Raw genomic sequence first — 13,262 nt, 5'->3', positions numbered from 1 at the left:
AGAGCAACTAAGCCTGTGCATCACAACTATTGAGCCCATGCTCTGCAACATGAGAAGCCACGACAATGAAAAGCCTGTGCACTGCAACTAGAGAGTAGCCCCCTACTCTCTCCAAGTAAAGAATGCCCATGCAGCAACAAAGACCCAGGACAGGCAAAAATAAATCAAGTTATATATATATGTGTGTGTGTGTGTGGATATATATATATATATATATATATATATACACGATATATTCTTCAATGTGTTTTAATCCACTATAGCTATTATCCTTATGATGCTTGTCCCATCTTAGACAGTGGAAACCTCTTTAAGTTGGCTCTTGAGGTTTTCTTGGCATGATTTTGATGAGTCTTTACTACTTGGAATGACAGGATGTTTCTTGGCTCACGATACCCCAGAACTGGAATAAGCCACTTTTCCAAGAAGCCTTGATTTACTTTAATGGGAAATTGTACTTCAAGACCACAATCTGGGTGCTAAGGATGCTCCCCGCTACTGGGCTGGCCATTGTTTCTAGGTCTTTTCAGTAGACAGAGCTAGAAAATAATAAAAATAATCATTGAGTTTCATAACAACATTTCCTTAACTTTCTGTCTTACATCTTATTTCTTTTTCCCACACTGAGAATCTTGGTTTTCAACAATATCACAAATGATACAATTAGAATATCAATTACATTTCACACATATTATGCAACTTTTCAGAATGCCACCACCACACCAAAGTAATTTAATGGAAAGTCCACAACTTTTTGTATGTTCTCTTCCCATCTTATAGCTCCACTGTTAAAACACAAAGTTATTAAAGACTATATGTTCTTTGCTCTATCTGTCATTTAGATTTAGTTACATGTAGTTAAGTGAAAGTTGCTCAGTGGTGTCCAACTCTTTGTGACCCCATGGACTATACAGTCCATGGAATTCTCTAGGCCAGAATACTGGAGTGAGTAGTCGTTCCCTTCTCCAGGGGATCTTCCCAAGCTACTAAATTAATGCTCACCCAACATTCTTTTTCAAATCTTTATTATGAAATAGTTTTAGACATACAGATATCTTACAAAAATAGTTCAAGGACACCATCACCTTGTTTCCCATAAGTTAACAACTTGTGCCCTCATAGCACAGTTCTCAAAACCAGGAAATTAACATTAGTAAAACACTATTAAACAGATTTGATTAAATTTAGCCAGATCCCCCCATCCTCTGCCAGGTCTGTTCTATTTTGAGGATACATGTCTCATTTTGTTCTTGAATTTCTTTCAGTTCAGTTCACTTGCTCAGTCGTGTCTGACTCTTCGCGACCCCATGAAGTGCAGCACGCCAGGCCTCCCTGTCCATCACCATCTCCCGGAGTTCACTCAGACTCATATCCATCGAGTCAGTGATGCCATCCAGCCATCTCATCCTCTGTCGTCCCCTTATTCTCCTGCCCCCAATCCCTCCCAGCATCAGTCTTTTCCAATGAGTCAACTCTTCGCATGAGGTGGCCAAAGTTCTGGAGTTTCAGCTTTAGCATCATTCCCTCCAAAGAAATCCCAGGGCTGATCTCCTTCAGAATGGACTGGTTGGATCTCCTTGCAGTCCAAGGGACTCTCAAGAGTCTTCTCCAACCATGGTTCAAAATTTCTATTTCTCTCATTCATTCCACACTGCAGGAAAGTGTAGTCCCTGCCATGTAGCAGGAATTGATATTCACCTGCAGGGAAAAGTGATCCCTTCTCCATGTATTTATTTACTCAATCATGAACTTACAGAAATGCAAAGTCATAGATTTAAAATCTATCGCTGCATAAATCTGTGGCTAAAATAGTTCTGCTTTCACCACTCCTTCCAGTCGGCACTGGATCCTACTGAGCCCAGATTATTTTCTGAGTATATCCTTAATTTCTGGCATTCCAAAATATTCTAGCTTATCTTGCATTTTTCTTGCCCATCCCCTAAAGCAATTGTCTCTATGGGGCACTAGTTCCTTTTAGTAGAAAATGATATTTTGAAATGAAAATCTAGAGGCTAAGAGTGCGCACTGTTACTGGGTTATCACTGTTCTCAGATTCCTCTCATGAACAGAGGTAGGAAATATATGTATATATATATATATTAAGCCATACAAATGAATATATTTATATTTATTACCGTATTACCCACCACTGAGGTTTTGTTAGTCTTTTTGGCTATCTGAAGCTCATTCGCTAGAAGATTCCTATAAAAAGACTCATAGAAAATAGATCTTAGATATTGATAGCAGTTTACATGCAGTCTCTATCTAGAAGTCATTTTGGCTAGACATAAAATCCCTGGTTCACATATTTTCCCTTATATGTTATGGTATTTTCTTTTGGCATAAGGCATTGCTTTCAAATATAGCGATGGCAGTCTGATATTCTTTTCTCTAAAAGTTACCTGGTCTTTCTGTCAAGATGGCCAGAGTACTTTCTTCAAAGCCGAAGGGTTTTACTAGAATATGTCTTGATGCTGGTTTTTCTGGGTTGATTTTCCAAGGTCTTTAGTGTCTTTAAAATATGCAGTCTTACATTCTTTTTTTTATTTCAAGAAGTTATGGGAGAGGACATGGGTAAACCTATGGTTGATTCATAGCAGTCTGATATTGATGTTTGGTAGAAACAATGTTTGGTATTTGGTAGAAATCAAAGCAATACTGTAAATCAATTAACTTTCAATTAAAAATAAAGAAATTTAAAAAAAGAAGTTATGTTAAGCATAGTCTTTAGCATTTTTGTCTGTTTCCTTGCTTTGGTTTTCTTTTTTATGGACCTCTGTAGGATTTTTATTGCATATCTTCAACTCTTTATCTCTTTTTCTCAAATCTTCATCGACTTGCTTTTGTTTTTATTTTTAAAAACACACAACATCCCATCTGCTGTTTTTTTTTTTTTTTTTTTTCAGAATAACAAAAAACATTGTACTAAAATGTAAGATTTACAGAAATTTTCAGATAAGCCATACAAAATGGTCACAGGCTTTTTCTTGAAGGGAAGATTCTACACCTGACAGCAAGGTCACAATTTTATTAGTGAGGGCTGTGATGTCTGTTTAATGTCTGTTTGGTTCAAACAATCAAGCTTGTCCATCTACAGCATCTAAATAAAGTTAGACTTGGCTAGAGAGCATATTCTAAAGAAATGGTTAATAGGATTGAAGTAAGCCAGAAAGAAAAACACCAATACAGTATACTAACACATATATATGGAATTTAGAAAGATGGTAACAATAACCCTGTATACGAGACAGCAAAAGAGACACTTATGTATAGAATAGTCTTATGGACTCTGTGGGAGAGGGAGAGGGTGGGAAAATTTGGGAGAATGGCATTGAAACATGTATACTATCACGTATGAGGCGAGTTGCCAGTCCAGGTTGGATGCGCGATGCTGGACGCTTGGGGCTGGTGCGCTGGGACGACCCAGGGGGATGGTGTGGGGAGGGGGAATGGAGGGGGGTTCGGGGTGGGGGGCACGTGTGTACCTGTGGTGGATTCATTTCGATGTTTGGCAGAGCCAATACAATGTTGTAGAGTTTAAAAATAAAATTAAATTAAAAAAAAAAAAAATAAAGAAATGGTTAGCTGCTTTTAACCAATGCACTTAGATCACCATAAAAAAGGGGAAAGGAGCCCATAAAATTAAAATAAAACTACCTCCCCCCACCCCCCCACCTCCAAAAAAAACTAAAATAAAATGCAAAAAACACCCACACCCCTGCAGCTAACCTTGACAACTACCTTCATTCACAGCGCTTTATACTTAAACCATGATGGGGAAATGAATAAAAGCAGAGAGAGGCCACTGCTTTTAAATGTTTTGCAACAATCCAGACGATACTTCTGGCCTCTGCTCATGCTTTAGAACAGTGAATCAGGACAAGACATAGATTTGCTAATGTGCATTTAATCACCAAAGATTTGAAGATGCCTGGGTTTTCATTCTATAGTTTCTAAGACTGTGTCCATTAAATGCAAACAAAAAAGGAAGAAGTCTTGGCAGAACAGAAGTGATACACACTTGACAATCGAATCAATTTAAATTATTATTCATGGCATATAGCCTAGTACATGCTCTAGCTGTTTCTAGGGCTTGGGCTTCGTTGGTCTTCCACTGCTCTGCTACATCATTTGCTAATGGATCATCTGGAATGGGAGCACTTAACAAAGCCTAGATCGATAGCAGAACTGTGCGAATCTGCAGTGACAGGGACCACTTATCTTTCAAAATATCTAAACATATTCTTCCCAACTTGTCTACATTAGGATGATAAATTTTGGTCATGAAATGTACTTTAAGGGCTGCCATTGGGTATTCTTCTAGAAGGAATAGTTCAAGCTTAAAAACTCCTCCCTCAAAGGGGGAATCCTGAGGGCTGGCAATGACCACATGAAAATAACAGGCGTTGCTCTCATCTGGTTTTGCTTTAATGCCGGGAACTGGTTCTGCCAGCAAACGCTGGGTTTCCTTAATAATCCTGTGGGGCAGCCCGGCCATCTTGTCAGATCCTGAGTTCGGCCTCTGGTCTGGTATCCAGCTCTACTCCCCTCACGCATGGGTCATCTGCTGTTTTTTAAGGGCACTAATTCTTGTGTTTGTTGACTCAGATATTACTTACAGATTTTTTTTTTAAATCGTTAACTCTGCCACCTATTCATTTAGTGTTTTCATATGTTTAGTAAGAACGTCTTTTGGTTAAGTTTTCATTTCTGCAGTGATGTTAATATGCTTCTTATCTTCTTTCATTATTATAATTCTATGGGATTTGGTCCTGATCTTTTTTAGTTACTCATTTTTATGTCAAGTAGATAGTTTTCCTAATTTTACTGCTATCAAGCTCTGCATTTTTCATATTAAAAATTAAAGTGATTTACTTTATGAGATTATATAACTCTAGACCTCTCCTATACTTTCATTTGAATCTTTTTTCTTTTCTTTTTTTAAACTTGTCTCTACTGTCCCTGTTCTATTTAATTTAGATCCTATTCCCAGCAGACTGCAGGAAGCTCTGTGTGGAGTTTAGTTCTGGAAGGGATCTTCGGCTGGAGAGGTCTGAGAAGTCATAACGCCCAGAGTACCCAAGTTCTGTTAAGATCTTAGTTTCAGATACTACAGTAATGTTATCAATATGTTCCTATTATAGGGTAATCTGTAGACAGTCAAAAACCATGCCATTGACACTTTCCAAAAATTATGAATGACAACTTAAATTTTCATCTGCTGATTCTAGTCATAACAAATTTAATCAGAAAAGAAAATTTCAACAGTTTCTCTAACCACGAAAGGGTTTTCTTTTCTTCTTCCTTTCCTCTTTGCTTTCTAAAGGAGGTGATCATTTCACAACAAATACAAATGTCAAATCATTATGTTGTATGCCTGAAATGAATCTAAAATTGTATGTCAATTATACTTCAATTTTAAAACACCTGAAAATTCAAAAGTGGGTTTAGACTACTTTAAAAATTATTAAGTTTTACTGATACAGGTCACAAACTGAATTTTAGGATATAGAAAAGAATTTGCCAAATGAGAAATACAGCTCATGATTAAAACCACCAAAGATATTTGAAATCATATAATCACTAATAAAAGGAGAATAATCAGGATTTTTGCTAAAAGAAATATTGGTATGTACAAACATTATACCCTACATTAAAAGGCAAAATTACTTGGTTTTACACAATGCTTGCAGCTAGGGGATGACTTAATGATTAGTTTCCTCAAAGCAGCAAACAAGGTAAGAACATACTATTTTCAGGTTCTAATCGAAACAGTAAAGGAAAACTAAAAGTAGAGGAAGAAAGGACAATAAAGAGAGCAAATTCTGTACCCTGTCATTAAAAGGCACATTATCAAGAAAAAGTATTAACCAAACAATGTTAGACAAAACTTCAATTGGTTTCTCTGCTTCTAGAAAAGTTAGGATTTGCTTCTGATCTTCTGAAAAGGTTAGGATTTGATCTGCTCAGTTAACTGTATTAAAAAAGTCAATCAGGAAATCAAGCTTAATAACTATAATTATCATAGACTTAAGAATTTGCTAAGGGCGACCCAAAACAAAAAAAGAAAACCAATCCACACCACACACACACAAAATCTATTTAAAAATTGGCTTACTTAAAGTAAGCCAGAAAGAAAAACACCAATACAGTATACTAACGCATATATATGGAATTTAGAAAGATGGTAACAATAACCCTGTGTACGAGATAGCAAAAGAGACACTGATGTATAGAACAGTCTTATGGACTCTGTGGGAGAGGGAGAGGGTGGGAAGATTTGGGAGAATGGCATTGAAACATGTAAAATATCATGTATGAAACGAGTTGCCAGTCCAGGTTCGATGCACGATACTGGATGCTTGGGGCTGGTGCACTGGGACGACCCAGAGGGATGGTATAGGGAGGGAGGAGGGAGGAGGGAGGAGGGTTCAGGATGGGGAACACATGTATACCTGTGGTCATTTTGAAAATGCAAATCAAAAACCATAAATACCACTTCACATCATTAGAATGTCTATTATTTAAAAAAAAATAACAAGTGATTTGTAGGATGTGAAAAAATTGGAACCCTTATGCAGAACTGATAGGAATGTGAAATGGTGCAGCAGTTGTAGAAAACGATACAGCAAATCCTCAAAAAATTAAAAACAGAACTATCATCTGATCCAAAAATTCTACTCCAAGGATACACCCAAAAGAAGTACAAGCAGATATTTGTACACCGACTTTCATAGCAACATTATTTATAATAGACAAAGGTAGAAGAAACCTTAGTGTCCAGTGACAGATGAATAGATAAAATGTGGTAGACACACACAAGAGAATATCAGCATTAAAAAAGAAAAATTCTGATACATGCTACAATATGGAGGAATACTGAAGACATTAAGCTCAGTGAAATAAGGCAATTACAAATGGACAAATATTGCATGATTTCTCTGAAGTGAGGTTCCTAGAGTTAGTCAAACTCATAGTCAGAAAGTAGAATGATGGATGCCTGTGGCTAAGGGGAGGGGGAAAAGGGTAATTAGTGTTTAATGGGTACAGAGTTTCAGTTGGAGGATATACGTCTGGAGATGAATGGAGGTGACAGATGCACAACAATACAAATGAACTTGATGCCACAGAACTGTACACTTAAAAATGGTTAAAATGATAAAATTTTATGTTATGTATATTTTACCACAATAATTTTTTTAAAGTTCACTAATATTCTCTGTATTCTTAAATTAGTAAAAGATAGCATGTTTTGATGATTGGAACACTTTTATGTAAATTTTTTAAATGTTCAGTATAAAAGACCAAAGTATTCAATAGTTTTTTGCCTCTTTTTCATTAAATGATAGAAATATCTATTTCCTTTAACAGGAAGAGTTAAAACTCTTCAAACTGAGGGAAATTCAATTGATGTAGGTGGGAAGAAGAGTGGAAAAGAGAAGAAATTACAAAACAAAAAAAAACAAAACACACAAAAAAAACCTTGTTTAGTTGTTTCTTCCTCCTTTTTAGTCTCCTCTTCTTCTAAGCTGGGACTTTCCCGGGAAGAACTGTCCTGTTGGCTAGAGTTCTTCAATAGTACAGGATCAATTTGTGCTTTCAGGAGTGCAAGAGTCTCAGCCAACTCGTTTCGATTTCTAAAAAAAATGGAAAAACAGAAGGCAGCATAAAAATCTTTCTCCTGTTCTAAGCTTTGTGGTTGCCAAGAAGAGTGGGGAAAAATGGGGAGTTTGGGATTAGCAGATGCAAACTAATTTATAAAGGATGGATAAACAACAAACTCCTACTACATAGCCCAGGACCTATATTTAATATCCTATGATAAAGCATAATAGAACAGAATATGAATATAAGAATATTCATATGGATAACTGAGTTACCTTACTGTACAGAAGAAATTAACACAACACTGTAAATCAACTATACTTCAATAATTTTTTAAAAAAATCTTTCTTCAGTTCTAAAATGATATCAGAATAACACTTATTAGAAATTAACATTTAAAAAAGAAAAACATATTAAGAACATCCAAAACACTAGTACAGCTAACCCTAATTAACCTTACATTTTAAAATTAAGTATTAGGAATGAATGCATATTAAAATAAACTGTTCACCAACGAGGAATCTTAGACTATGTTTTTATTAGAATGGCAATTCAAATCTTTTTGGTTAAAAAGAACAGTAGGAACAAAATTAAACAAAAACCAAAGTTTGATAATTTTTTTAAATACGATGCAATCTCTCAGGAGTACAAAATCAAAGTAAATTCAATTTGAATAAAAATATAAGAAAATCCCAGATAAATAAGATACCAATCTACAAATTATCTATTTTTACTACCAAATCCAGAGGTATATACAATATGGTCAATTTTAATGCCACATACAATTAACGATAAAACAATAATTTAATCATAAATAATTATTTATAATAATAATTTAATTTTTTTCTTGCTCAGAAAAACAGTGTGTAACAGCAGAAATAAAAAGGAAACCTTGGACTAAGAGTTGGGAAATACAGTTCTAGATCTGCCACTAAGTTAATTAATCAGCACCATGATCTCCCCATCTGTGTCATCAAAGGACTGTGCATGCACCTCTTAATTCTATGTAGTTAGTATCAAGATGAAATTATTTGTTCTATCTGTCATGCCACATATGTCCTCTATCCTCTGTTTTCACCTCCATTTCCAATTCCACCGCCTTTCTAGCTAAACACTATTGCTTCAAAGTGGGGACTGTCTGATGAAGTAGGCTCTAAAAAATACTTAATGAATAAACAGAATCCCTGTTCCTAAACCAAATGGCTATGTACCCCTGGACAGGTCATATATCTTCATCAGACCTGCGTTTCCTTATCCATATAAGACTGGATTCTCTTAAGTATTATTAAATTCGTTTCCAAAGAAAGTAAAAAATTGCCAGTGACAGACATCTTTCAGAAATTAAAAGGACAATCATTTTGCCATTGTCTATGAGAAAGAACACACAGGGTTACACACATTATAAATATTGTGCATGGGAATGACTATATGTTTATACACAGTATAACTATCACATTAGCATACACAATAAAATGAACAGTTTTAATTATCTAATAGTAGTAGGTCATATCAGATGCTGTTTCAAGATTGTGTGATACTATACTCACTTTACAAAAAACAAAAATAGTTTCTATTTTTGAACTTCATTAGCCCAACCTGCTTCTAACCTAAGCCTCTATCCACTTAATGTTATTACCATCATATTTCAATGAGAATTTCAAATGTATAAGTGCCCCAATCCATTTGTTATTTTCTGAGGTCATGCTGGAAACTGAAAACTATATTGAAGTATTTCACTACACCTTCTTTTAAAAGCTTTGAACATTAGAAGCATGCCAATACTTGCTAGAAAATCCATGTCAATTACTTCCAGTACTCTAAGCAACAAAAAAATTTGCAGAAAAGTTGATTAAAGAACTCTCCTAAAGGCTTTTAACCTGTCTATTACATTAAAATGCAAACCTAATAAAGCCATTATCTTATAAAAACAGAAAACTACCCATCTGGATTTCTCCTGTTTCAATCTTACAATTAGATTTAGTATGTTAAATAATTTTTAAAAGCCCTAAATTGGAATGGAGGAAATTTTAATATATATAGATTAAAATTATATCCAATTCCTTACCACTTTTTACAGAACGTTTTGTTTTTAATGTAATTTTAAAGTGTTACCTTCCATTTATAGTTATTACAAAATACTGGTTTTACTCTCCATGTTTTACAACACATTTTGAGCCTATCTTACACCCAATAGTTTGTACCTCCCCCTACCACTGGTAACCACTAGTCTGCTCTCCATATCTGCTAGTCTGCCTCTTTTTTGCTTTATTCACTAGTTTGTTGTATTTTTTAGATTCCACATATAAGTGATAACATTAAGTATTTGTCCTTTCTCTGACTTCACTTTGCATAATGCCCGTCAAGTCCACCCATGTTGCTGCAAATGGAAAAATTTCCTTCTTTTTATGGCTGAATAGTATTCCATTGTGTATACCCCAATGGATATTCATGTATATTTATTTTGTGTTCTGCAACTTTTCTAAATTCACTGTTGTACTCTCTGGTAGCATTTTTAGGATTTTTCTATGAATAGCATCACATAATTTGCAAACAGTGGCAGTTTAATTTGTTCGCTGTCAATCTGGATTCTTTTTCCTCTCTGATTGCTGGGTAAGGATTTCCAAAACTGTGTTGAATAAAAGTGGCGAGAGTGGTCCTCGTTGTCTTGTTCTTGATCTTAGAGGAAATGCTTTCAGCTTTTCTCCAGTAAGTATGATGCTAGCTGTTGAGTTTGTCACGTATGGCCTTTATGATGTTAAGATGTTCCTTCTATGTCCACTTTCTAGAGTGTTTTTATCATAAATGGACATTGAATTTTATCAAAAGCATTCTGCATCTATTAAGATAATCATGTGGCTTTTATTCTTTAATTTGTTAATGTGGTTCATGTATCATGTTGGTTGACTGATTTACATATACTGAAGAACACTTGCATCCCTGGGATAAATCCCAGTTGATCATGGGGTAGGATCCTCATAATGTTTATTTGCTTGTTCGTTTTGACTGTGCCATGAGGCATATGAGACCTTAATTCCTTGACCAGAGATTGAACCCATGCTCCCTGCAGTAGAGGTGTGGAGTCTTAACCACTGGTGGTTAAGACTTTTAATTTGTTGCACTCAGTTTGCTAGTATTTTGTTGAGGACTTCTCAACGTTCATCATTGATACTGGCCTTTTTTTATGATATCTGTGTCTGGTTTTTGTATCAGGATGATATTGGCCTCTCAGAATGAGTTTGGAAATGTTCCTTCTCTGCAATTTTTTGCAATAGTTTAGGAAGCATAGGTGTTAACATTGCTCTGTTTGGTGGAATGCATAACTGGCTCACTTTGCTGTATAGAAGAAACTAACACAGCATTATAAAACAACTATACTCCATTAAAAATTAATTATAACAGAACAAACAAACAAAAAATTGTTTGGTAAAATTTACATGTGAAGCCATCCAGTGGTCCTCTACAGGACCTTATAAAGGAGTCTGTGGATTCTAACCATTCAGTTGTTTTGCCCTCTCCCTCTCCATTGCTTTATTTTCTTTAAAACATTTCTTCACTCAGAAATATTAAATCATGTTCTCTTATGATCTCAGGTATTTACACTTCTGTTCTCTTCAGTCCAAAGTGTGTTTTGGACTAACTCCAATTATTCTTTCAAAGACAAGCAGATGTGCAACTGAAACTACCACAGCATTGTTAATTGGCTATACCCCAATACAAAATAAAAGATTAGTTTCAAAGACAAGCAGAGAATGGAAAAACAATGTGGTACATCCAAGGAACGGAATATTATTTAGCTATAAAGAGGAATGTAGCCCTGATTCTTCATAGATGAACCTTGAAATATTATGCTATCTCAAAGAAACCAGACACAAAGGCCACATGTGGTATGATTCTATGTATCTAAAATGTCTGGAATAGGCAATTTAGGGAAACAGAAAGTAGGCTGGCAGCTGCCACAGGCTGGGGGAAAGGAGAATGGTGAGAAACTGCCAGTCTTCAGGGTGTGGGGATTCTTTGTGGGGTGAGGAAAATGCCCTGGAGTTAGATCATAGTGATAGTCACATAACTTCATGAATATACTAAAAATCACTGAATTGTATTTTTTTTTAAGTGATGGCTTGGAGATGTAAGGAAAAAGGAACATGTAAACACTGGATAATTTTGCATAGAGAGCTGATTGGATTTGCTGATAGAATGTATGTGAAGTGAGAGAAAAAGAAAATGTGCCTCCCAAGTTTTGGGTCCAACCAAACATGGATGCTATTAACTGTGACAGGAGAAACATACCGAAGTGGAAAGGCTGGAAGCTCAAGTTTGGGCAGACTGACTGATTTTGACAGATTTTAAACTATCTGTACCTACAGTTAACCGAGACCTGAGTGAAATGAAACGTTCACTCTAATTATTATAATACGGAATATGACTTTTCTTAAGGGATGTTCAGAATTAGAATTGGTAGGGATAAACAAAAGCAACTGTTCAGAAGCAACTGATCTGGTAGCACAATTCTATTAAAAAAAAAAAAAAAGACAAAAAAACAAAACCAAGCACAAGCATCATCTTCTGGCAAGCATGGTTAGATATCTTGATCCTCCATAGCACACTGGAGTAATCTCCATCACAGATCACATTTACGACACTACATTATCATTTCCTATTTCCCTGTATCTTTCTCCAACAATATGGAAAGCTTAGGAATGGCATTAAGTCTTTTCCCTTTCAGAGGCCAGGACAGCGACAAAGCAAGTTTTTAGCAGATGTCTGTAATATATGATTCCACTATTCACCAATAATATTCCACTTTTCTCATATAATTTCATATCACTGAGCAGATAAAAAGGAAAAAAACTGAGTACAACAGTATCTAAGGGGGTCAAGAAACTGAAAGAAGGTATTAATAAGTGATATTAACAGGAGTATATTAATAACAGAAGTTAACATTAGTGAGTGATTACTATGTTCCAGGCACTACTCCAAAATCATGACATGAATTAGTTCATGTAATTCTAATATAATCTGATTAAATAAGTACTATTATTACCCCCATTTTTTAGACTAAGAAAGTGAGAACATGCAGAAAGACACAATGATCTGCCTATGATCAGAGTTAATTAATATATATTAAAGGCAGAACTGAATTATAGAAAGTCTGACTTCAGAGACCATATTTTCAAACTCTGTGCTATATTAGTCATAGAAATTCCTTGACAGATTTTCTAATTATGTGTACATGAAAACTCTATACACTATTTAGCAAACAGCATTTTGAAAATGATTATGAAATAATTATTAGTATTTAAAATATTTTTAAGGAGGTATAATTTATATCCTTTGAAATGAACAGATCTTAGGTGTTCAGCAAATCAGTTCTGACAAATGCATACACCTGTGTAATCCATAGCTTGATCGAGAAAAGGAATATTACTATCACCCCCAAACCCCTCCTGCCCTGTCCTACTCAATTCCTCTGCTCCAGCAAAAGCAAAACGGAATCAGTTTCAAACACTGTAAGCATACATCAGTTAATTCCAGAACTTAATAAAATGGTATGTACTTTTTGATTTCTCACACATGATAATTCCTTAGGAACAAAGCGACAAAGTTGCATGCATTATAGGTCATTTCTTTTTATTGCTAAGTAATAATCCAAATATGAG

The 13,262-nt window shown here is 35.2% G+C and overlaps 1 protein-coding gene and 1 pseudogene across 2 annotated transcripts in view; both read right to left on the bottom strand.

The window, feature by feature from the left end:
* Positions 1–13,262, bottom strand: part of RSF1 (remodeling and spacing factor 1) — a 154,122-nt gene that overhangs the window by 45,978 nt on the left and 94,882 nt on the right. Inside the window, exon 5 of one of the 2 annotated variants that reach the window (XM_006077385.3) lies at positions 7,483–7,637. In XM_006077385.3, coding sequence (XP_006077447.3) covers positions 7,483–7,637 — 155 coding nt within the window. Of the gene's footprint in view, positions 1–7,473; positions 7,638–13,262 lie in introns of those variants that run through there. The other variant, XM_044943447.1, reaches the window with a different exon arrangement.
* On the bottom strand, positions 3,888–6,160 carry LOC102405489 (annotated as a pseudogene).

Source organism: Bubalus bubalis, chromosome 5, assembly GCF_019923935.1.
Source record: "Bubalus bubalis isolate 160015118507 breed Murrah chromosome 5, NDDB_SH_1, whole genome shotgun sequence".
Lineage (NCBI taxonomy): Eukaryota > Metazoa > Chordata > Mammalia > Artiodactyla > Bovidae > Bubalus > Bubalus bubalis.
This window is presented reverse-complemented; position numbering and strand designations above follow the sequence as displayed.